Genomic DNA, 25012 nt, shown 5'->3' with positions numbered 1-25012 from the left:
ACCTTATTTGGAACATGTTTAAAATTTTCTCGGGCTGGTCGGTGGCATACCTGGTTGAGTGCACACGGAGGTGGGTTCAAGCTCCCAGTCTCCACCTGCAGGGGGAAGCTTCAGGAGTGGGAGAAGTGTTGTAGGGGCCTCTCTCCCTGTCTTCTCCTTCCCTCTCAATTTTTGTCTCTATTTAAAATAAAAATAAATCCATGTACATTCTTTCAAAAAGTCTATGATCTCATGAAGCAGGCCTATTGTATTTCTGTAGAAGACAGTGTTTCTTAAATATATTTTTAATAAAGAAAAGTTTGAGGGTCAGGAAAATAGTACAGCTGTTTACTCAACAAACTGTCATGGCTGAAGTTCTGAGTATCCTGGGGTCAGTTCTTGGTATGGCCACCATAAGCAAGAACACACCATGAGTTGCAGAGGTTTTCTGGGCTGGGTTAGAATAATGGTTATGCAAAGAGAGACTCTCATGCCTGAGGCTCCAATGTCCCAGATTCAATCCCCCACACCAACATAAGCCACAGCTAAGCAGTGCTCTGGTAAAAAAAAAAAAAAAAAAAGAAAAGATTTTCTCCCAAAAGGTTTATTTGCCATATTTAATAATACAAATTCAAAACACAAATTCAGATATTGAACCAAATACACATTTCTCTATATTATTTGGACCTACACAAATCCTTCTAATATATGCAACAGTAATATCGCAAGTGAAAAGCAAAAACAAACTTGACTCTTAGGGAAACTACCAAGTATAAAATCAATGTTTACATGAATGCCTTAAAACATATCCTATAGGAATAGATTAAACTGCCTCAGTGTTTAAGCATATTAACTATAAATAAAGACAAGTTACAAAAAAATACTTTATACGGTAAACAAAAAGCCTTCTAAATCTTGTTTTATATTTAAATGTAAAGAAGGGACTATTTTGTGTAATAGTACAGCATTTCATATTTTCTATAGTCTTAATGAATGTGTTAAGAAGCTACTCATATCTACTAAAATTAAACTTACTGGTAAGATATATCTGATTTCTAGCACAATGTAGGTTATTTCAACCAAAATACAAGGACACAGTTGTTCAGAAAGGCAGCCAATTTATAGACTTACCAGATACAGACTATGTAATGTCAATGAACACACAGATGTCCTGCTGATGGTATGGTACTAGTTTTAATGGTTTCCTTGTACTCAGGAAATCATCTACCTCACATGCAGACTGTTAAGATACTAAGTTTCCAATGCCCAAACATCTCCTTCCAAGCACAGAATTTTACTAGAACTGACTCCTGGAATTGGGATCGAACACACAACACACACACATGCACACACACGCACACACCATTGTCAAAGTCAGATCTGTATTAATGGCTTCACAGTAGCAACACAGAAGTACTCAAAAGTCAAATTTCCATAGGAAAGGTTATATTTACACAATACACTTCAGTCTTGAAATGTGAACCTAAGCAACACTCAATTACCACTACCCAGGGAACTGCACAGGGCCCCCAATATCCTAATTCAGCAGAGTAAAAGCCCCTCCCTGGCTGCCAGGCGCTGGCGGTGGACATGGTCTTGCTGCAGCTCCTCGTGGTTTGGATGCCAGAGTTTTGTGATGATCCTTTCAATGTTGAGGGCATACACAGTATGTGTGGGAATGACTTCCCTGTGCACCTGGGGTAAAAAAATGAGCACATCTCCAACTGATTTATATAAACACACAAAAGATACACCGTTAAACTTAGAACCTAATGAATCTTAAACCAGAAGACAAGGAAGTAACAGGGTTCTGAAGAAAGAATTAAAAAAATGAGAAAATTTATTTTCTTCTTCTATCACTGAGTTGGATGAAGACAGGTAAATAAAGGACTCCTAGGTTCAGGATTTGAAAATGAGTCTGGTATTAATGACTTTAACAACAGATAGTGAAAACAAAAGTATAATGCCAGGAGGTGGAATACCCAGTGAATTATCTCTAGTCTTGAAGAAACTTTGAACCTGTACACAGTTGAAGTAAATCTAAAGAGTTAAGGAGTTACCTGAAGTGCTTCAAAAAGGTCGTACATGTTCACCGGAGGCAGAGAGACAGGGAGAGGATCCCCGGAACATGCCAGGAGAAGTGCAGCCTGCTGTTCAGCATCATCAGGGGGTGGGTGAGAGGCTGGATTCTGACCAGCACAAGGGACAGGAAAGGCTGGAGGACTGAAAAAGATTTCAGAAACATTCTCAGTAGCAAAGATGGAGATCACTGAATAACTAGAATAGGGATGGTTGGCTTCCTGCAGTGAATCACTTTCTCTGGTTTGTTTTTCCTCTAGAGAATGACTCACAAAAAAGAATAACTAACTCCCAGCAGGCACAAGTGAAATGTAGACAGTAAGGCCGGGAAGTGGCATGCTTGGTTAAGCACATATACTGCCATTCGCAAGGACCTGCTTGCCACTTGCAGGGAGGCAATTATAAGCTGAGAGGCAGGTCTGTAGGTATCTTTCTCTCTCCCTCTCCCCTCTCAATTTTTCTCTGTCCTATCAAGTATAACAGAAAAAGGAAAGAAAAAAGGGAAAAAGAAATGGCCATCAGAAGCGGAGGATTTGTAGTGCTGGTGCAGAGCTTCTGGTGGCAGTAGGGAAAAGAAAGGAAAGAGAGAGGGAGGGAGGGAAAGAGGAAGGCAGGGAGGAAGGCAGGGAGGGAGGGAGGAAGGAAGGAAATCTTGACATAGACAACCTAAATAATCGACCTAATGATGACTGGGTTTTTTAAAGTCAAGTCTTGTGACCCAGGAGGTGGCTAGGCATAGTCCTCCACCCATGTCCTCTCCTCTGCCTCCCCTGGCAACATCTTGACCACCACATTCCTGTTCCACTCATGTCACACCAAGGGCATCAGCCGAACTGCAACTTCTTTTCTGTTTAAAAACAAAAAAAAAGTACCAAACTAGGGGGCTGGGAGAAAATTGACCCAATAGAGTGTACAGTTCACTATGTGTAAGGATATGGGCTTGAGTTTTCAGCTACTACATGGGAGTACCAAGAAAGAGGAAAATTTCACAAGTGAAGTGAAGTGGTGCTGTGGTGTCTCTCATTCTCTGCCTTGCTCCCTTGTCTGGGAAGAAGGAACAAACAAAAAAAAGTCGTGGTCCGGGAGGTGGCGCAGTGGTAAAGCTTTAGACTCTCAAGCATGAGGTCCCAAGTTTGATTCCCGGCAGCACATGTGCCAGAGTGATGGATGTCTGGTTCTCTCTCTTATCTTTCTCATAAATAAATAAAAATCTTAAAAAAAAAAAAAATTCCACCAAAAGTGGTGGAATCAAGCAGATGCAAAGCCCCAGTCAAGCCCTGGTGGCAAAATAAAGTAAATACAACACCAAAAAAGTTCACTAGTTAAGGGATGTAACCTAAGAATATGAATGGGGGGAGTCGGGCGGTAGCGCAGCGGGTTAAGTGCACATGTCGCAGAGCACAAGGACTGGCGTAAGGATTCCTGGTTTGAGCCCCTGGCTCCCCACCTGCAGGGGAGTCGCTTCACAAGCAGTGAAGCAGATCTGCAGGTGTCTGTCTTTCTCTCCCCCCGCCCCCAGTCTTCCCCTCCTCTCCCCCATTTCTCTCTGTCCTATCCAATAACAACGACATCAATAATAACCACAACAATAAAACAACAAGGGCAACAAAGGGAATAAATAAATATTAAAAATAATTTTAAAAAAGAATATGAATGGGGAGCAGGGCAAGGGTAGATAGCATAATGATTATGCAAAGAGACTCTCATGCCTGGGGCTCCAAAGTCCCAGGTTCAATCCCCCACACCATAATAAGCCAGAGCTGTGCAGTGCTTGGTGTTTCTCTCTGTATCTTTCTCTCTCTCTGTTTCTCTTTAAAAAATAAAATAAAGAAAATACTTAAAAAAAAAAAAGAAAATGAATGGGTATTGCTCTCAAAGACATTTCAGACTTAGAAACACAATTAAAATTAGTTGCATAAGAGTAATGTGGCCCACTAGAGACAACAGAAGTCACAAGAAACTTGTTGTACCTTTCAATTAAGTTGTTGTAAGCTACTACACTATTCTTCAGGTATGGCTGAGGGGTCACATTACTGCCAAAGGCATATTTAAAATGACCATCACGTAACCGATAAGCTTTTCTTCTTGATACAACTGACGCCAATATATCTTTAAGGTGATTCTGTAAAAACAAGGGGGGGGGGGAAGGAAAATAGCATGAATTCCACCTTTAAAAGCAAATTGTAAAATCTCTATGCTGCAGTGAATGGAGATATGACCAGCCTGTGCTGGAACCACATGTATGTTCACTAAAAAGCTACTAGGTCAAAAGCCAGATGGTACAAACGGAATATATATATAATTTTATTTATTTTTTTAACCAGAGCACTGCTCAGCTCTAGCTGATGGTGTTGCAGGGTATTGAACCTGGGATTTTGGAGCCTCAGGCATGAGAGTCTCTTTGCATGATCATTATGCTATCTACCCCCCACCCTTCACTTTTTTTTTTTAGCTTTATTTAAAAAGGTTTCTCTACATGATACTGATTATTCATTATATTTCTTTAGATAGAGAGAAGCAGATATAAATAGGAAGATAAATAGATAGATGATAGATATTTTGTGTGTATGAAAGGGACAGTAGCACTAAAGCCTGATTCAGTGTGTAGAGCTTAGGGGAGCTCTCCCATCCTTGGATGGAGGTCTGGAAAGACACCCCACTTGTTGGCCTCTCCCGTATAGGGATGAGCTAAGAGGGAAAGCCTCCCAGACTCAGTTTCCCCTTGTTAGTCTCTCAAGCCTACAGAAAGCCTATAAGCCTCTTACACTTAGTTCCCCGTTAGCAGGCCAAATGGCTGCCTGCTTGAGGGTTCACTCAAAGTTCACACATTCACTATAAGTTCACCTTTTGATCATATAGGAGAACACACTCTATCATACACCCCTGCCAGTGACTTGGCAGTGAGACCCCCACATCTATTTCCTTGCTTTCCTTTGATATCTATGATTTACATCAAACTTTGTCTCTCTCTGTTTCATCTCACTCTACTGGTTTAGCCACTATGTTTTTCTTAATACCTTTGGATAATTAACATGCCCGCATCATGGAGACTAATTATTCTGACATTCTGGTATCACATCAATTCTTGTCATTCCTACCCCTCCCCACTATAGGGGCAAGTTGACCTTTAAGAAACCTGTAATTTCTGACATATGTGAAAAATGTTCTTTGTTCTGTTTGCTATAAAGCCTTGTGTTTTACCCTAAATAAACAGAAGTTCCTATGATGATCTCTCCTGGCACTTCTTTCTTTATACGTGGTCACTAGAGCCAGTAGCAGAAGGCCAGTAGCTTTGCTTCCTGGTTGGAGCCACTCCACGTGAGCGCTGGCATCAGTGTAGTGGTGACTGGGCTCAAACTTGGGTCTCATACATGGCTATGCAGCAAATCACCCAAGTGAGTTATTTTGCCAGCCCACTACATTAATTTTTTTTTAAAGATTTTATTTATTCATGAGAAAGACAGGAGGAGGAGAGAGAAAAAAACCAGACATCACTGGTACATGTGCTGCCGGGGACTGAACTCAGGACCTCATGCTTGAGAGTCCAATGCTTTATCCACTGCACCACCTCCCAGACCACTAGATTAGTTTTTTAAAAGATTTATTTCACAAGAGACAGACAGACAGACAGACTAGAGAAACATTATGGTATATGGCAGAAGCAGTGCTGGGGATTGAATTCTGGAGCTCATACTTACAAGTCAAGAGCTCTGCCTCTACCACTATGTCTGTCACCTTCTGGCCGCTACAGTGATTTTTATATAGCTTTCAATACGACAAAGTAAAAATAGTAATACAAATCCTAGGTATATACCCATAGAACAGAGATCATTAATATGACTGGACATATGCACTCCTATATTCATGGCTGCATTATTCATAACAGTAAAGGAGCAGCAATATTTATACCCACAGACAGAAGACTGGATAAAGAAGTTGTGCTCCACTTAATTCATCATTAGAAAAAACACACACCTGGCAGAACATAAATTACAATAAGCCAGGACCCAGGTTAAATGCCCCATCTCCATCTGCAGGGGGGAAAGCTTCACGTGTTGTAAAGCTATAAATGCCCCTCTTTCTCCCTCTCTATTTCCCTCTCCCCTATCTATTTTTGTCTCTCTATACAGAAAATACATAAACAGAATTTTTAAAGTGGGGGGCCAGGCAGTGGTATGCCCAATTAAATGCACATAGTATGAAGTACAAGGACCCGTGCAAAAATCCAGGTTCAAGCCCCTGCTCTCCACCCGCAGGGGGGATGCTTCATAAGTAGTGAAGCAGCTCTGCAGGTGTCTATCTTTTTCTGTGCCTCTCTATCTCCCCCTTACCTCTCAAGTTGCAGATGCTAGTATGATTTCATGCTGACTTCCCTGGGCAGACGGCCTCACCAATATATCCTGGAGCCTCATCTCTCTAGAGCCCTACCCTACTAGGGACAGAAACAAGACTGGGGGTATGGATCAATCTGCCAGTGTCCATATTCTGTGGAGAAGCAGTTACAGAAGCCAGAACTCCCACCCTCTACACTCCAAAAAGAATTTTGGTCCATACTCCCAGAGAATGAGAATTAGAGGGCTCTGAACCCCAACTCTATCAGGACCCAGAGACAGAAGAGGAAAAAAGGAAGGGCATTTGGAAGTAGTTAACAGGTGTAGGTGTGATTTAGAAAGGAAAAGGAGGGAAGGCCACAGGAAAAATGTGCAAATATGTATAAATATAGATAGTTACAGAAATAAGAGTCAACCCATATCTGTGATATTGTATAAACTAGTGATGTTTCCATACACAGCTCTTGTGGTTGGAATAGTCATCACAAAATTTTGTAAATCAATATAAACCATTAATAAAATTTTTAAAAAAAGTTGTGGGGTGGTCCAGGAGGTGGCATTGTGAATAAAGCACTGGACTCTCAAGCATGAGGTGCTGAGTTCAATCCCTGTCAACATATGTACCAAAGTAAGGTCTGGTTCTTTCTCATTAATAAATAAATAAATAAAATCTTAAGAAAAAAGTGTGGGAATTACTCAGCAAGTCTATTACATATTCCTCCATCTTCCAACTATTTATCTGTATAAGGATTTTCTGTAATTGGATTTTCCACACATTGTTTGATCAAAACAATATACAATAATAGATTGAATATAGAAATGAGAGTCTAGTTATCAAATGCAAAGGCAGATATTGAAGGGACATGCAAAAATAAAAGCATACTAATATGGTTTATATTGAATTTTTTTAAAAAACATAGTTGTCTTGTATTAAAATGTATTATTTACATTAAAAAAAAATGTGGGCTAAGGAGACAGCATAATGGTTCCACAAAAGACTTTCATACCTGAGGCTCTCAGGTCCCAGGCTGAAGTCCCAGTACCACAAGCCAGAGCTGAGCAATGCTCTGGACTCTCTGTATCGCTCTCTCATTAAAAAATCAATATTAAAATATTAAAACAAAACAAAAAACTAACAAATGAAAAAGTTGTGGGACATATATTCAGTAGAATACTACTTTGCAATTAAAGACAATATTGTGTCCTTTGGGACAAAATGGATGGAACTGGAGGAGATTATGCCTAGTGAAGTAAGTAAGGAAATGAAAGACAACTACAGGTCATTTTCATTCATATGTAGAAATACAGAAGTGAAACACATGAACTTATAAAAATAAAAGTAGCCTAACTACAAACACTCTAAAACTTTTGAGAACTACAGTGGTTGTTAGGAGAGGGTAGGGAGGGACATGTAACTTTGGTGATGGCTGTGGAGCTATATTGTGTGATCTTATAATTGTGTAGACAACAAAAATTAATACACATACATATATAATTTTCTTAAGTGGCAAACCATCTTAAATCTAGATTTAAAACACATCAAAAAAGGTCGGTCAGAGAGGCAGCTTAGTGATGGAACATGTGCACGGCAGTTGTGAGGTCCTAGATTTAATCCCTGGCATCATATAGCAAAACAGATAAAACTGACCAAAAAATATTTAAGGTCATGGGTTTACTAGTTATAGAGTCCAATCAACTACAATCTTTAAAACAAACAGACAACCAAACAAACAAACAAACAAAACCCTAGTAATTTAATTCCTCTCCTTATATGAGAACCAAGTATACAACAGAGGGCCTGTGAAAAGTATATATCAGATGGAGCCGGAACTAGCAGACTTCTGTTAATGGGCTTAGGACTTCATATGTATCTGTAGGATCATCTCATCTTAGCACTGAAGGGGAGAGTTTGTAATTTTCACAGAATTAACTTTATGTCTGTAGTATCACAAGAGCCACTATCATTTTGGGGGTAGATAAAGGAATGAAGATCCAAAGAAATGAAAAGACTTATTACCCACTATCACCTCATAGTACCCATGCACTATAATCTGTTCTGTCAAAAACCTAAATGGACAAAATGAATATGAAAGTGTGTGCTGAAATGAGAATCCCATTGTTCAGACATCAAATCTATAGCTCTATAAATGTGTGCCACAGCAAAAATGAGTGAATTTAATTTTTAGGATTCTCAAGCTCATTTCTTTTCCTTAAAAACTGTTCCTAGGCTAGGGATGTAGCTAAGTGGCAGAATGTATACCTTGCATTAAGAGGCCCTAGGTTCAATCCCTGGCAGTACAAACAAATAACAAAACTCTGTTCTCTTGTTGACAAATTAAATACCAGGTCAAGCATAAGTGTTACACCATATAAAACCTTTTTATAAAGCTAAGTCTATTAACTAAAGGCAATTGTTGGCACTGTGATGTGTTTTTCTCCCTTCAGAAGAAAATGACTATTCTATGAGATCTGAGTTACACTGGTTCTTTTGTTGCAGGACTGACTCTGCACAACACCAACCTCCACAGCATAGACTACAGCCGAGACAGCCTCTTCAGTGACATTGTCCAGACCATGCTCGTATGCAGTTACTATCATCCTCCCTTCCAGCTGACCCCGAGTGGGGAGCATCATTGTGTGGGAACAGAGTTTCAAGTCGTCATCATCCTGGGGATCTTTTGCCACAAACTGCTGGGCTCCAGAGAGGGGATTTTGAGGCTGGAATCTATGCTATATGTAAGAAAACTTTTAAGATTACTCATCACAGCAACAAGTAACAAATATGACAAAAATAACCAACTGGGTCTCATAGGTATGCCACTAAGACTACACCACAGGGGTTTAAGAGAAAAGTAGTACACCACAGGGGTTTAAGAGAAAAGTAGGTAGTTATAGATTCATACCCTTTGTGTGGTAAGGACAAAGACACACGTTAAGGGGGATAATGGTAGTATCAATGAAGTTTATCCTATTCAGTTAATTCCTTCATAATCACAGAATATACAAGCCTGTGCTATAAATAGCAGTCAGGAAGGAGAAGATGTAAAATTGTTTTTAAACAAGTAAGGCATTTGAAACATACTTGTAAGATGGTTGGTAACAGTCATACTAATTACTTAAAATATATATTTTTCCCACTCATAAAGCCTCAGTCTTCTTCTAGGAGATTCTGATAGTCCACTTATATCCTCCATATCAAAGAGTGACACATCCTGGGTGGTCTTTCTTAAGCCCAATACATGTGATTTTGTAGTGAAAAAAGCCCACCCTTGTTTCAGTTTTGTATTATTAATACAACACATGTTGTTTTTCCATTTTCCAAATATATATGTTTTTATGGTCATTGAGGCTTCACTGTTCCAGGCTGACCCTTTTCAGATTAGATGATGAGAGAGAGAGTATAATAGTGAGAGAGACAGTGGGGAGAGACAGAGAGGGAAGACACAGGGGGCTAGCAATGGCACACCAGGTTAAGTGCACACAGTACAAAGCACAAGGATCCAGTCAAGGATGCCAGTTTGAGACCCAGGCTCCCCACCTACAGAGGGATTGCTTCTGAAGCATGTCTGCAGGTGTCTTTCTCTCCCTCTCTATCTTCTCCTGCCCTCTTAATTTCTATCCTATCCAATAAGATGGTAAAAATAGCCACCAGGAGCGGTGGATTCATAGTCCTAGCACTGAACCCCAGCAATAACCCTGGAGGCCAAAAAAAAAAAAAATGAAGAAAGACACCTGCAGTACTGTTCGATTGCTTGCGAAGGTTCTTCCCTGCAAGTGTGGACTAGGGACTTGAAGCTGACTTGCACATGATAATGTATAATTACCCAGTGAGTTACTACCAGCCAGACCCCAAATATGTCTTTTTAAACTAACTATGGCACATGGAGATGCTAATGCCCTCCTCTGAACTCCAACTCCATCAGAACCCAGAGAGAGAAGAGGAAAAGAGGAAGGATATTCAGAAGTAGTAATAAGTGTGGGTGTACCTGGGGAAGAGAGGACAGGACCATTAAAAAAAAAAAGGTGTGTGGCGGAGAATATATATATATATACAGACAGACAGGTAGTTATAGAAATAATAGTCAACCTACATCTGCAACCTTGGGAGAACTACTGTAGCTTCCAATGGAGAGGGAGGGGGTACAGAACTCTGGTGATGGGAATGGTACAGAACTATACCCCTATTATAATTTTTGTAAATCAATATTAATTCACTAATAAAATTAAAGAGAGGCTAATGCCCTCTAAATTGAATTTTAATATTGATATAAAATATAGAGTACAGGTGAAAATTTAAAAAAGAAAGTTCACCAGTAAGTTTATCAATATCAAGTCAAACTTAAGAAAGGGATACTTTTGGGAAACTATCTCCCAGATCTAAAATACTAATCTAAAATACTTATGGGGTAAGAGATGGAAAGGGTGGTGGCTTTCAGGTCTTGATATGTGATGGGGGAGGAGGATGGGTTAGGGTGAGCGTGTTTTGCAAAAAATTGAGAAATTTTACACACGTATGAGCAACTATATTTGCTGTAAACCATTAATTCTCCCAATTTAAAAAAAATGGAAAAAAATAAAATGTTTACAAAAATAAAAGTCATATGCCTTTGTGACTTTTTGCTGATTCCTAAAAAAATTCAGGTTTCAGGCCTTGGTAGAGATGTATTCAGTCAGAGAAACATTAATAGAGGAAGAAAAAAAAAAAACCTTTAAATTTCTGGATCTTGAAAAGCTATTATATACCAATGATTGTATATCTGTTATTTATGCAATAACAGATCATGCTTATAATCCTCAATGTCAAACAAATTTCTCCTCCCCAAATTATGTCCTTTCCCCCTAATTCTATCAGTATTTTAATATTTAAACACTGACACCAGTTCTGTGTATTTAAGTCAGTTGCTACCAAGATCTATTAAAGAACAACTTACATCAAATTTCTGACGAACGGAAGAAAGTTTTTTCTTTCCCTTGGGTTTTCCAGGTTTAGCTGCAGAGCCACCTGTCCAGGGCAAAGATCCAGCACCTTCTACAAGACAGGAAAATAAGGATCATTGCTAACCACTAAGTTGGTTTTTATTTGATGCAAAAAGAAAGCATGACATGCTTAAAAGATGAAATATAAATTACTAAATTCAAATCTCATTCTAATTTTCTCAGCAAAACTATAAATGGTCTCAAGTCCACTTTTTTTCTGGCTATAACCAAAATTACCTTTAAGAAGACAAATTTGTGGTCTGGGAGGTGGTGCAGTGGCTAAGGCACTAGACTCTCAAGCATGAGGTCCCGAGTTTAATCCCCAGCAGCACATGTACCAGAGTGATGTCTGATTCTTTCTCTCCTCTCTTTCTCATTAATAAGTAAAATATTAAAAAAAAAAAAAAGACAAACACCAAATGTTTAGTAGGTGTTTCATGTAGAACAGAATTTTCTAGTTCAAGAAGGTATACTGAACACCATGTATTTACCTTCTCTCTCTTCTAAAAACAAGACTGAAAATGAGTAGAGGGAAGAAAGGCACAATATAGATAAAAAAGAAAAATGCGTGGCAGACAGGATGAGATCTCAACATAAGGATGGGCTTCAGACTCACATAGCAAACACATGTAAGTCACAATCTAGGTCAAATGAGCTAGAACTCAGTTTATGGACTCGAAATCCACAAACAAGTTAGATTTGGAGAAGCTCATACAAGGGACGTCAGTAAAGCTAAAAGCAAGATTAATAGTGGTCCAGGAGGTGGCACAGTGGATCAAGTATTGAACTTCCAAATTTAATCCACAGTAGCATTTGTAACAGAGTTATGCTCTGGTTCTCCTCTCTTATTAATAAAACAGGACAAACAACAAAAGCAAGTTTAATGGCAGGCCTCCAAGGCTTTAACTGTCTTGAATAGGACAAAGGGAAACACATAAATGTAGTGCATCAGCTTTTCCATGTCTGAGGCCAGAGAGGTCCCAGGTTCAGTCCCTGGTACCATAAGTCAGTTGAGCAAAATAAATAAATTCCAGGGGTTGGCGATAGCACAGCAGGTTAAGTGCACCATGGCACAAGCACAAGGATCCCAGTTCAAGCCCCCAGCTCTCCACCTGCAGGGGATTCGCTTCACAGGCAGTGAAGCAGGTCTGCAGGTGTCTGTCTTTCTCTCCCCATCTGTCTTCCCTTCCTCTCTCCATTTCTCTGTCCTATCCAACAACGAATGATATCAACAATAACAATAATAACCACAACAAGGCTACAACAACAAAGGCAACAAATAGGGGGAAAATGGCTTTCAGGAGCAGTGGATTCATGGTGCAGGCACTGAGCCCCAGCAATAACCCTGGAGGCAATAAATAAATAAATAAATAAATAAATTCCATTCCTTACCTGGTGTAGACACTAAAATCTGACAGCGTGTAAGAATAGCCAGGAGGAAATCATTGTGAGAATGGACTGAAAAAGAAAAGATTATCACAAGCCAAATAAAAATTATTTATAACATAAGGAAATTAGTATTTTAGTCTAATGTTTAAAGATGCTGGATATCACCTGTTAGTCTTTCACATAATTTCAAATATTCACATTATTAGGTTTGCACAGAACACCACTAAGAATATATATATATATATTTTTTTTTCTTCTGAAAAGTCTTCAGTTTATTACAAATATGGGAAAAATTCAGAACAGTAATCACTGTACCATTATCCTGTGTGAGGAGTCTATGAGCTTCAAGGTCAAACTCTTCTTTGCTGATCTTCTGCTTGAACCAAAGTTTTAGGTTTGCCCAGTATCTGCAGAGGAAGAAACACATGAATAAACCACTTTGTTTCCACATTCATCTTACCTGCTCCAACTCAGCTGAAATAGATTTTTGCATTCCTTAGTGTTATGGATTGAATTGTAGCTCCACAGATTTCTATGGTGACATCCTAATTCATAGCACTTCAAAAATGGCTACATGGGGGCCAGGCGGTAGCACAGTGGATTAAGTGCACATGGCATAAAGCGCAAGGACCGACATAAGGATCCGGGTTCGAGCCCCTGGCTCCCCACCTATAAGGTGGTTGCTTCACAAGAGCTTCTCTCCCCCTCTCTGTCTTCCCGTCCTCTCTCGATTTCTCTCTGTCCTATCCAACAACAATGGCTGCAATAACAACAACGATAAACAACAAGGAAAACAAATGGGAAAAAATAGCCTCCAGGAGTAGTGGATTCATAGTGCAGGCACTGAGCCCTAGCAATAACCCTGTAGATAAAATTTAAAGAAAGGGGGGGCTACATCTGGGGACAAGGTTTTAGAAGAGGAAATTCAGTTAAAGTCCTTAAAAGGGGGTCGGGCAGTACGTAGTGGGTTAAGCGCATGTGGCGCAAAGTGCAGCGTAAGGATCCCGGTTCGGCAGGGGAGTCGCTTCACAGGCGGTGAAGCAGGTCTGCAGGTGTGTATGTTTCTCTCCCCCTCTCTGTCTTCCCCTCCTCTCTCCATTTCTCTGTCCTGTCACACAACAAACAACATCAACAATGGCAATAATAATGACCACAACGAGGCTACAACAACAAGGGCAACAAAAAGGGGGGGAAATGGCCTCCAGGAGTGGTGGATTCATGGTGCAGGCACCGAGCCCAGTAATAACCCTGGAGGAAAAAAAAAAAAAGTCCTTAAAAGAAGCAATTAATTAGGTAAGGGTCCAGGTGGTGGTGTGCCTGGTTAAGTGCACACATTTCAGTGCACAACGACCCACGTTCAAGCCCTGAGTCCCCACCTGTGTGTGTGTGTGTAGGGGGATCATAAGTGGTAAAACAGAGCTGCAGGTGTCTCTCTTTCCCTCTCTATCTCCACCCTTCCTCTCAATTTCTCTCTATATATACAAAGGGGGAGGGGCACAATCAGAACCATTTAGACGTCAGAGGGAGAGGACACAGAAGTAAACTACACCACCAATACCTGTTCTCAGATCTCCAGTCTTCAGAACCTAAGAAAATCCATTTCTGCTGCCTAAATTACTAGCCTGGTGGTGGTGGAGGATACTGTTATGGCCACTAGAGCAAAATTAACACAGCTAGGAATCAGAACAACAAGAAACAGGAGGGTACTAGTCATCTCAGTTTGGAACTCAATGAATTAGCCAAACCACAGTCTACCTTTCCCTCCTCCTGTTAACTTTCTACAAAACCCATCTTTCAGAATCCAATATTTAAGATTTACATTATAGGGTTAGGAGATAAGAGTAATTGTTATGCAAAAAGATTTTCATGCTTGAGGCTCTAAGGTCTCAGGTTCAATCTCTGGTACCACCAAAAGGGTTAAGTATTGCTTTAGTTTTTAAAAATTATACATTTAGAAATATTTATTTTCCCTTTTGTAGCCCTTGTTGTTTTATTGTTGTAGTTATTATCATTGTTGTTAGTGGTCATTGTTGTTAAATAGAACAGAGAGAAATGCAAAGAGGAGGGGAAGACAGAAAGGGGGAGAGAAAGACACCTCCTGCAGACCTGCTTCACTGCCTGTGAAGCAACTCCCCTGCAGGTGGAGAGCCGAGGGCTTGAACCAGGATCCTTACGGCGGTCCTTGCGCTTGGCGCCATGTGCGCTTATCCCGCTGTGCTACTGCCCGACTCCCAAAATTGTACATTTTTAAATGTGTATTTGTTTTACAGGTCATCATCATTACTGATTCTAGGTGACTGCCTTTTTTTTTTTTTTGGTATTTATTTATTATTGTATAAAGACAGAGAGAAATTGAGAGGGGGAGGGGAGATAGAGAGGGAGAGAGAGACACACACACACACCTGCAGCCCTGCTTCACTGCTTGTGATGCTTCCCTCCTGCAAGTGGGGACCAGGGGCTGGGATTTGGGTCCTTGTACATTTTACTGTGTGCACTTAACCAGGTGAGCTACTGTCCAGCCCCAACTGCTTTTGTTTCAAACCCACTGAAGTTTTTTTTTTTTTTTTTCCCACTGAAGTTTTAATATACCTGGTGGAAACTGTAGGTTTCTAAAATACCTTGCCATAAAGAAAATAACCACAGAGAGGAGACACTTTTTTAAAGTTAAAACCAACCACCACAAAGAAAACTTGCCAGTTACTTGGCAGAAAAAAAAAGTCATTCTTTTACACCTTAGCAACACAGAGTCTATTCGTAAGACCATTAAGCTATCCATCCCTGCCCACCCAAATTTCATTATTTTAAACTCCTGTGTTAATATTGATATTTTACAATAAAAAAAAAAAGGTGTAACTAGATCCTTACTTGGAGTCAGTGAAGTACTCCATAACTGTGACAGGGCTCTACTAATTAGGAAACTGACAAGATGTCACATACTCTACAAAGGTAAACTTTCTGGCTAAAAGACCAACTTTGGTTGGGGCCAGACTGGTGCACCTAGTTAAGTGCACACATTATAATGCATAAGGGCCCAGGTTCAAGCCCCTGGTCCCCACCTGCAGAGGGAAAGCTTCATGAGTGGTGAAGCAGGGCTGCAGGTGTCTCTCTCTTTCCCCATCTATCCCTTTCTCAATTTCTGCCTCTATATAATAACAATAGTAATAAGAAGACCTACTTTGGTGACATTGTGTGTTTTTTTATTTTATTTTTTGGGGAGAAGCTTTGGTGCTGTGGTCTGTCTGCTTTGGTGACATTGCTAGTGCACTTCAGATTCACCAAATTTAGCTTCAGCATCTGTATCTGATAATAAGCACTGACCTTCAAAAAGTGAATAGAGAAATTCCAACCTTAACATTTCTAACAACCCTGGACTTGTGGGATATGTGCTGGATGGCAGGTCACCATCACCATAGATTTAATCAGTCAGTCCATTATACAACACAGACATCTTTGACATAGGAGAGCTCATGTGCACTGAATGAGGAACTTAAGTTTTTTTTTTTTTTTAATCTCTTTCATATGAGATAGTTTCATGGGGGAGTGGGGGAAGAGAAGCCCGAGCATGACTTCAGTACATGCAGTGCTTTGGGGGTCAAGCCAGGAGCTTCAGACATCAATTCCCTTGCTCTACCAGCTGAGCTATTTTCTCAGTCACTGGAAAGCCTTTCATGCCTCTTTTTAAAAGGTTTTTATTTAATTAATTAAGTGGGAGAGAGAACCAGAACATGATTCTTGGCACATGCAAATGCTCAGGGTCAACTCAAGACCTCTTTTTTAAAAAAAAATTAATATTTATTTATTTTTCCTTTTGTTGCCCTTGTTATTTTATTGTAGTTATTATTGTTGTTATTGATGTCATTGTAGTTGGATAGGACAGAAAGAAATGGAGAGAGGAGGGGAAGACAGAGAAGGGGAGAGAAAGACACCTGCAGACCTGCTTCACCACCTGTGAAGTGACTTCTCTGCAGGTGGGAAGCCAGGGGCTCGAACCAGGATCCTTATGCAGGTCCTTGCGCTTTGCACCATGTGCGCTTAACCCGCTGCACTACCGCCCGATTCCCAAGACCTCATCTTTGACAGTCCAATGCTTTGTCCACTGTACTATCCCCCAGCTGCGTTTTTAATTTTTCGTTTTTTAATTTTTGTTTGTTTTTCATTATGTACAGAGATCTTTAAATTTTATTATTATTATTTTTTATTTTGCCTTCAGGTTTATTGCAGGGGCTCGGTGCCAGCACTATGAATCCACTGCTCCTGGTGGCTATTTTTTCCATTTTGTTGCCCTTGTTGTGGTTATTGTTATTGTTGTTATAGCTATTGTTGTTGTTGGATAGGGCAGAGAGAAATTGAGAGAGGAGGATAGAAAGACAGACACCTGCAGACCTGCTTCACCGCTTGCGAAGGAACCCCTCTGCAGGTGGGGATCTGGGGGCTCCAACTGGGATACTTAAGCCGGTCCTTGCACTTTGTGCCAGATGTGCTTAACCCACTGCACTATCGCCCAGCCCCCTTAATTTTTCTTTTTGATCAGAGCACTGCTCAACTCTGGATTATGGTGGTGTTGGGAATTGAACCTGAGACCTTCAAGCTTTAGGCATGAAAGTTTGTTCTGTAAACTGCTATATCTCCCTAGCCTTAGAAAATGTGTGTCATAAAATTCACGTTATTTACACAACTAGTTTCCATTACAAAATTCCTTAGCAATAACTTAGAAAAATAAAATTTAAATCAAGTAGTGATTTAAAAAAGAAGAAAAAAAAAAGTGAGAGAGCAGCTATGGAGGAGCAAAAAGAAGCAGCTCCCAGTGTTGTGTGTTTGGAGGCTTCAGAGTAACTTAAAAAGCAAGTATCAAAACATTACACAAACAGACCTTTTCAGAATGAGTTAGTACCCAGGGCCAGGACAGACCTAGCAAACCCTTAGTATCTCTTAACACTGTCCAGAGAAAATCAGTTATCTGGAGATACTGCTGGATTCTCAAGAGCCTCTTGGATCATCAGAGCTTCAATCAAATGAAGTGTTGATTTGGAGTTTAGGATTTAGCAGATCCACTGACAGATCAATGCCATCATATTGTACATGGCCCCTCAGCTGAGCAGAGTAACTCATTTCCCAGTTATTCTGCTTAAAGAGAGTTCACGTATCTCTGAAAGAAGGTGGTGAATACATAGTTAAGGATCGCCCAGAACTGACTTTCTGGACTGCCTGTCCCAGGGAAGTAGCAGGGCGCCTTCTCATTACCAGAAGGTGGGTATGACATACACGTGGAACACTGTAATCAAGAACAAGTGACTCTTGATTCTACAATTAAACTATCCCATTTTCTCTTCAGAGGAGAGAGAGTGAGAGAGATGGATAGAGATATGGCATGAGCACAAGGGGCGGGGAGAAAAAGAGCACTACTTAATCATCTGTGGAGTTTCACCAGACCACAGCACTCCCACACAATACCAAGCTTGGCAATGGTACTGTGCCCTCCCCACCACGTGAATTATCTCCCAGACCCAAGGAACGTTTCAAATAAAAAACATTTTTTTTTTTGCCTCCAGGGTTATTTGCTGGGGCTCAGTGCCTGCACCATGAATCCACTGCTCCTGGAGGCCATTTCCCCCCCCACACCTTTTGTTGCCCTTGTTGTATATGACAGAGGGCAATGGAGAGAGGAGGGGAAGACAGAGAGGGGGAGAGAAAGACAGACACCTGCAGACCTGCTTCACCGTATGTGGAGCGACTCCCCCACAGGTGGGGAGCTAGGGACTCCAACCGGGATCCTTACTCCAGTCCTTGCGTTTGGCGCCAAGTGCGCTTAACCAGCTGTGCTACCGCCCAACCCCCTAAATAAGAAACTTCTATTGCATCTATGCAATAGAATGAAAAGTCTGTTTACTGAATGTAAATTTTATCAGAGAGTATTACAAAAGTAACAAGAGCCACCTGAGAGGTGATTCAGCCAATAAAGCACTGAAGTGTTGGACTCAAGCATGAGGTTGGAGTTGGATGCCCAGCATTGCATGTGTCAAGAGTGATGCTTTGGTTCTCGCTCACCTCTTTTCTCATAAATAATTTTTTAAAATCTTAAAAGTAGCAAGCTACAGTAATGAATGAGGGTGAAAGCTGTCAGCTTTACCTATTAAAACAGTAATTTAAAAAACTTTTTAATATTTATTTATTTTTCCCTTTTGTTGCCCTTTTTTATTGTTGTTGTTATTGATGTCGTCGTTGTTGGATAGGACAGAGAGAAATGGAGAAAGGAAGGAAGACAGAGAGGGGGAGAAAGATAGACACCTGCAGACCTCCTTCATCGCTTGTGAAGGGACCCCCCCTGCAGGTGGGGAGTCGGGGGGTCGAACCAGGATCCTTATGCCAGTTCTTGCGCTTTGTAAAAGAGTAATTTTTAAAGATTTAAACAGCCTGGGTGGTGATGTAGTGGATAAAGCGGTAGGCCCTCAAGTATGGTGTCCTGAATTGGATCCCTAGCAGTGCAAGTGACAGAGTGATGCTATGGTTCTCTCCATCAATCAAGAATTTTTCAGTCAAATTTATTTAAGAATGGGGAGAAAAAAGAAAGAAAAAAAAAGAAAGGAGAGATTGAACTTGAGCATCACTCTGGTAGATGTGATGGGAAAAATTAAACTTGGGTTCTCATGCTTGAAAATCCAATGCTTTACTCACTGTGCCACATCCTGCATCACAATAAATCATAAAATGGAAAAAAAGGGGGGGGGGCTGGGGAGACAGCATAATGGTTACGCAAAAGACTTTCATGCTCTGGGTTCTGACGTCCCAAGTTCAATCTCCAGCACCACCAAGAGCCAGAGCTGAGCAGGGTGAACAGTGCTCTAGTCTCTATCTTCCTCATTAACGTAAAGTAAATAAAAATATAGGAGAAAAGAAAAACAAACAAAAATCTTTAAAAGCCAGAGAGAGCCCCGCTGTATAGAACCAGGGGCCACACACAGGCCAATCCCAGAGCGCTACCCCTGTCTGCAACAGACTTTCATTGAATAAATAACTGGTAGCTGGCGTGACTATCAGAAAAAAGACTGTTAGAAAACTTCAGGTGGATCATTGAATGTTTGGGAGTCAATAAATGTTTACGAACGTCAATAAATGCTCTGCTACTAGTGGGGCTCCCGTCCCCTCTCCCCAGGACCAGAGACACCCCAGGTCCAGGGCACCCCGAGACCCATCAAAGTCGGTTCGAGACCCGCCCAAGAACAGCCCGAGGTTGGGGGGTGGGAGCACTGTGCGGAGAGAGGCTGGGCCGCCGGCTCACGCTCACCGCCCGGCTGTCCCCCCGCAGCTCCACGCCGTCCCCCCAGGGCCCCGCCCCCAGTGGCTTCGCGGTATCCCAGCGCCCCTAACTCCAGGGTCCTCCATCTCTGTTCACATCCTCCCTGGACACACCGTCCCCTGACTGCCCTACGATGTGCCCCGCTGCCCTAGCCCCCCCAGGCCTGGCATCCTCCTTACTGCTTTACGTTGTCCCCCAGAGCCTCGCTTAGGTTCCTCTTGGCCGCCTCCAGTTCGCTCACGAAAGTCGCCATTGCTGCCCGTGCGCTTCGCCCGCCCGCACGCCACCCGGCCACGGAGCCCAGCAACCGAAAAGCCAATGCAGGGGCCCTTCGGATCCCTACGCGGGCTCGCTCCCGTGAGCTCCGCCCCTCCTTCCCCCAGCGTTTAGACTACGTAAATTTGGTTTCCAACTCCGCCCGCCTTCCGGAAGAGAGAGCGCTGGGCTGCACGCAGGGCTTTCTCAGTGCTTCTCCCCCCGCCCTTCGAGTTGAGGAATCCACCTTACCTCTGCGTCGCACACTCGTCTGCAGCGCCCCCAGCAGGTCTGGAGGGACTCCGCCTATAACCGCCAGAAAGTTCCAGGTCAAAAGGTAGATAGATGCAGGGTGTCATTCAAATTCCATGCCTTAATCTTAGGCTGAGCAGCAGCCATTTTATGTGCCACAGATTGATTTATTTTATTAACGTCCCGCCTCCTGCAACCAAAAAGAAAACACTCCTCGAGAGGACAGGACAGGTATACTCCCTGCTGAGGAAACCTCAGCTCCTGGTATGCTTTCCTTGAGTACTCAGGAAATGAAAAAATTGGGAAATACACGAAAGGATAAAGAGAAAAGAAAGGAAAAAGTGCCTCAGCACACTAGACAAATTCTTACAATTAAGAAATTCTCCCCCCCCGTAATTTACCATAATTCTTGGTGCTCAATTGTACTTTTTTTTTTTCAGTTGTACATCTTGATAACAGTTTTTCCACTTAGTGTAAATATTTTTCTCAGGGACCATGTTCTCTCCTATTCTATTCTGTTCTATTCTAATATCTTGTTTTTATTGACTTGATAGAGACAGAGGGAAATCGAGAGGAAGGGGGAAGATAGAGGGCAAAAGCCTTTTGTTAACCATTATTAAATCACTATTAAAAATAAAACTTAAGAGAAATTTTTTTTAAAAAAATCAGAGCCTGTATAATTTCTCTATTTGGACTGCCTTTAAAAATTTTTTTTTTAAGTTATCTTTATTTATTGGATAGAGACAGCCAGAAATCAAGAATGATGGGGGAGATAGAGAAAGAGAGAGGCAGAGACACTTGCAGCCCTGCTTCACCTCTGGCAAATTGTTTCCCCTGCAGGTGGGGACCCGGGGATTGAACCCAGGTCTTTGCACATTATGACATATGCGCTTATGCAGGTAGACCACCATGGAGCCTTGGTTGTCTTCTCATTCAGGTAGGACAAAGAGATAGAAACAGAGAGAAAGAGATACCACAGCACTGGGGCTTCTTTCAGTGCCCTAGCATCCTCTGTGTGGTGCCAGGACTGGAACTGGGCAACAAGCATGGCATGTGCCCAACCCAGTGAGCAACCCCTCTGGTCCCAATTTAAACTTTTAGACAAAGCTATTTCGTATACTTTTCATGGTTCCCTGCTGACTACTAAGCAAATTCCAACTTTCTAACTTGACACTGAAATATTCTTACTACCTGAACTCAGCTTGTGTTCTTACTACCTGAACTCAGCTACCTCACACACATATCCCAGACCATCTCCATGTTCCCCTAGAGTGCTCCTGCATTCTTTCCATGTGCTTAAGAAAACCACAAAACTCAGTCCTTTTACAGTACATTTCCTCTCCGCTAATTTTGAGACCTGTGAGTGTGACTGCCTTCCCTTTTTAAATTTTTTTATTTCAATCAAGTTCAAACATTTTAAGAAGCTTATTAAAGAATCAACTCAATAAGACAAGGAAAATATATTTATGATAAATGAACACTAAAAACATGTGTTATTTGGTAGTCCACTTTAAAAGAAACTAACTCTAGGGGCCAGAGAGATTACTCAGTGGCACAATGTCTTACTTACATTAGGGTCTGGGTTAAGTCCTCCATACTACATAGTGGTGCTCTGATCTCTCTCACTGACAAACTTAAGGGAAAAAAACCACCAACAATTCTAAATCTTTTGGCTACAACAATGGACACCACATATAAACTATTAATAGCTTCAGAGTGTGCAACAGTTGTTTATATATGTAAATAATTCTATAAATGTTAATCTGTTTATTTTAACCTATGTTTTGAATTGTTCTATAGCACTGTTATTTTCCTCCCTAAATTTTGAAAATAACTATTAGAGTCAACTCAATAGGCTATTAGGAATAAACAAATTAAGAGTTTCCCATTAGTAGTATTATTTTATTATTGGATTATACCATATTTTCTTTCTTTTTCTTTCTTTTTTTTTTTTTTTTAACCAGAGCACTGATCAGCTCTAGTTTATGGTAGTGTTGGGGATAAAGCCTGGGACTGCAGAGCATCAGGCATGAGAGTCTCTTTGCATAACCATTATGCTATCTACCCCCACCCCTTTGTATTTTCTTAATAATAGTTAAGCTTATTAATTTCATTAGTAAGACATTAAAGTTTGATGGTTTATTCATATATTGTCTGTTGTCATGAAAGTTTTTCCTCATAAAAATGCAATTATGTACAAATACAAAGGAAAGTACCTACCAAGGGGCTGGGAAGGGGTGCACCCTGTTGTGTGTGCACTTTACAAAAGGACTTGGGTTCAAGCCCTTGGTCCACATCTGCAGGGGAAAAGCTTCACGGTGAAGTGTTGCAGATGTGTCTCTTTCTCTCTTTCTATCTCCCCACTCCCTCTCAATTTCTATTTGTCTCTATCAACACAAATGAGAAAAAAAATAAGTAAGAATTAAAAAGAGAAAGTACCCACTGAGAGCTTTGTCCATAGCTATTTTACTTATATATTTATGAAAGGTTGGCCTCTGTATGTTTCATTCATTCCAGTTTTGTATTTCATTAATCTTGGGGTTTTTGGCAGTAGGATTTGATGCTGATGAATTTGTGAAGTGATTATTATTATGCCTTTCTCCTAGAAATGATACTTAAGTGTTTTAGACTTATTTAAAATCAGTGAATCCTTTTTTGTTGTTGTTGTCTGGTTTCATTACTCCACTGATTATTATCAATTTCCTATTCTTCCTCTCTAAGTACTGTGTAATGTATAATGTGTGAGTTTTCATTTTTGCCATTACAGCCTAGCTTTACAGGAAGAACTCTTAAAAATCAGCTTCAGGGGAGTCGGGCGGTGGCGCAGCTAGTTGAGCGCACCTGGCGCAAATCGCCAGGATCTGCTTAAGGATCCCAGTTCGAGCCCCGGCTCCCCACCTGCAGGGGAGTTGCTTCACAAGCGGTTAAGCAGGTCTGCAGGTGTCTGTCTTTCTCTCCTCCTCTCTGTCTTCCTCTCCCTCTCTCCATTTCTCTCTGTCCTATCCAACAACAACGACATTAATAACCACAACAATGTTAAACAACAAGGGCAACAAAAAGGAAAATAAATAAAAATAAATAAATAAATAAATCAGCTTCAGGTCGGGTGGTAGTGCAGAGGGTTAAGTGCACATGGTGCAAAGCTCAAGGACAGGCATAAAGATCCCAGTTTGAGCCTCTAGCTCCCCACCTGCAGGGGAGTCGCTTCACAAGAGGTGAAGCAGGTCTGCAAGTGTCTATCTTCCTCTTCCCCTCTGTCTTCCCCTCCTCTCTCCATTTCTCTCTGTTCTATCCAACAACGACATCAGTAACAACAACAATAATAACTACAACAATAAAACAACAAGGGCAACAAAAGGAAATAAATAAATAAATAAATATTTATTTTTATTTTATTTTTATTTTTATTTTTTTTTATTAAAGAAAGGATTAATTAACAAAACCATAGGGTAGGAGGGGTACAACTCCACACAATTCCCACCGCCCAATCTCCATATCCCACCCCCTCCCCCGATAGCTTTCCCATTCTCTATCCCTCTGGGAGCATGGACCCAGGGTCATTGAGGGTTGTAGAAGGTAGAAGGTCTGGCTTCTGTAATTGCTTCCTCGCTGAACATGGGCGTTGACTGGTCGGTCCATACTCCCAGTCTGCCTCTCTCTTTCCCTAGTAGGATGGGTCTCTGGGGAAGCTGAGCTCCAGGACACATTGGTGGTGTCTTCAATCCAGGGAAGTCTGGCCGGCATCCTGATGACACCTGGAACCTGGTGACTGAAAAGAGAGTTAACATACAAAGCCAAACAAATTGTTGAGCAATCATGGACCCAAAGCTTGGAAAAGTGGAGAGGAAGTATTAGGGAGGTACTCACTGCAAACTCTAGTATACTTCTGCTTTCTTACTTTGGTGCCATACTCCAAACTCAGTCAATTTCTGCTTTGCGTTTCTACTTCTTTTTTTTTTTACATGCATAACATTCCCCAGATTCCCATTTAGTAATACAACCCCCACTATTTCATTCATCATTTTTCATGGACCTGTATTCTCCCCACCCACCCACCCACCCCAGAGTCTTTTACTTTGGTGTAATACTCCAATTCCATTTCAGGTTCGACTTGTGTTTTCTTTTCTAATCTTGTTTTTCAACTTCAGCCTGAGAGTGAGATCATCCCATATTCATCCTTCTGTTTCTGACTTATTTCATTCAACATGATTTTTTCAAGGTCCATCCAAGATCGGCTGAAAACGGTGAAGTCACCATTTTTTACAGCTGAGTAGTATTCCATTGTGTATATATACCACAACTTGCTCAGCCACTCATCTGTTGTTGGACACCTGGGTTGCTTCCAGGTTTTGGCTATTACAAATTGTGCTGCCAAGAACATATGTGTACACAGATCTTTTTGGATGAATGTGTTGGCTTCCTTAGGATATATCCCCAGGAGGGGAATTGTAGGGTC

At 41.1% G+C, this 25012-nt stretch overlaps 2 protein-coding genes across 2 annotated transcripts in view; one reads left to right on the top strand and one right to left on the bottom strand.

Annotated features, from left to right (window-relative positions):
- The window catches only part of POGK (pogo transposable element derived with KRAB domain), a 32079-nt gene extending 23058 nt beyond the window's left edge, over positions 1-9021 (top strand). Inside the window, exon 6 of the mRNA XM_060197960.1 lies at positions 8887-9021. The gene's annotated coding sequence lies outside the window, so the exon portion shown is untranslated. The remainder of the gene's footprint in view (positions 1-8886) is intronic.
- On the bottom strand, positions 568-20464 carry TADA1 (transcriptional adaptor 1). Its single transcript, XM_007528759.3, has 8 exons — positions 20229-20464; positions 13071-13162; positions 12759-12824; positions 11321-11418; positions 8910-9119; positions 4029-4180; positions 2040-2202; positions 568-1674 (listed from the first exon to the last, which is right to left on the bottom strand). The coding sequence occupies exons 1-8, from the start codon at positions 20300-20302 to the stop codon at positions 1522-1524; spliced, it is 1008 nt and encodes a 335-aa protein (XP_007528821.1). The 5' UTR covers positions 20303-20464; the 3' UTR covers positions 568-1521.
- Between the last annotated feature and the right edge of the window lie 4548 nt (positions 20465-25012).

This window comes from Erinaceus europaeus, chromosome 9 (assembly GCF_950295315.1).
Source record: "Erinaceus europaeus chromosome 9, mEriEur2.1, whole genome shotgun sequence".
In the NCBI taxonomy this organism is placed as follows: Eukaryota; Metazoa; Chordata; class Mammalia; order Eulipotyphla; family Erinaceidae; genus Erinaceus; species Erinaceus europaeus.
This window is presented reverse-complemented; position numbering and strand designations above follow the sequence as displayed.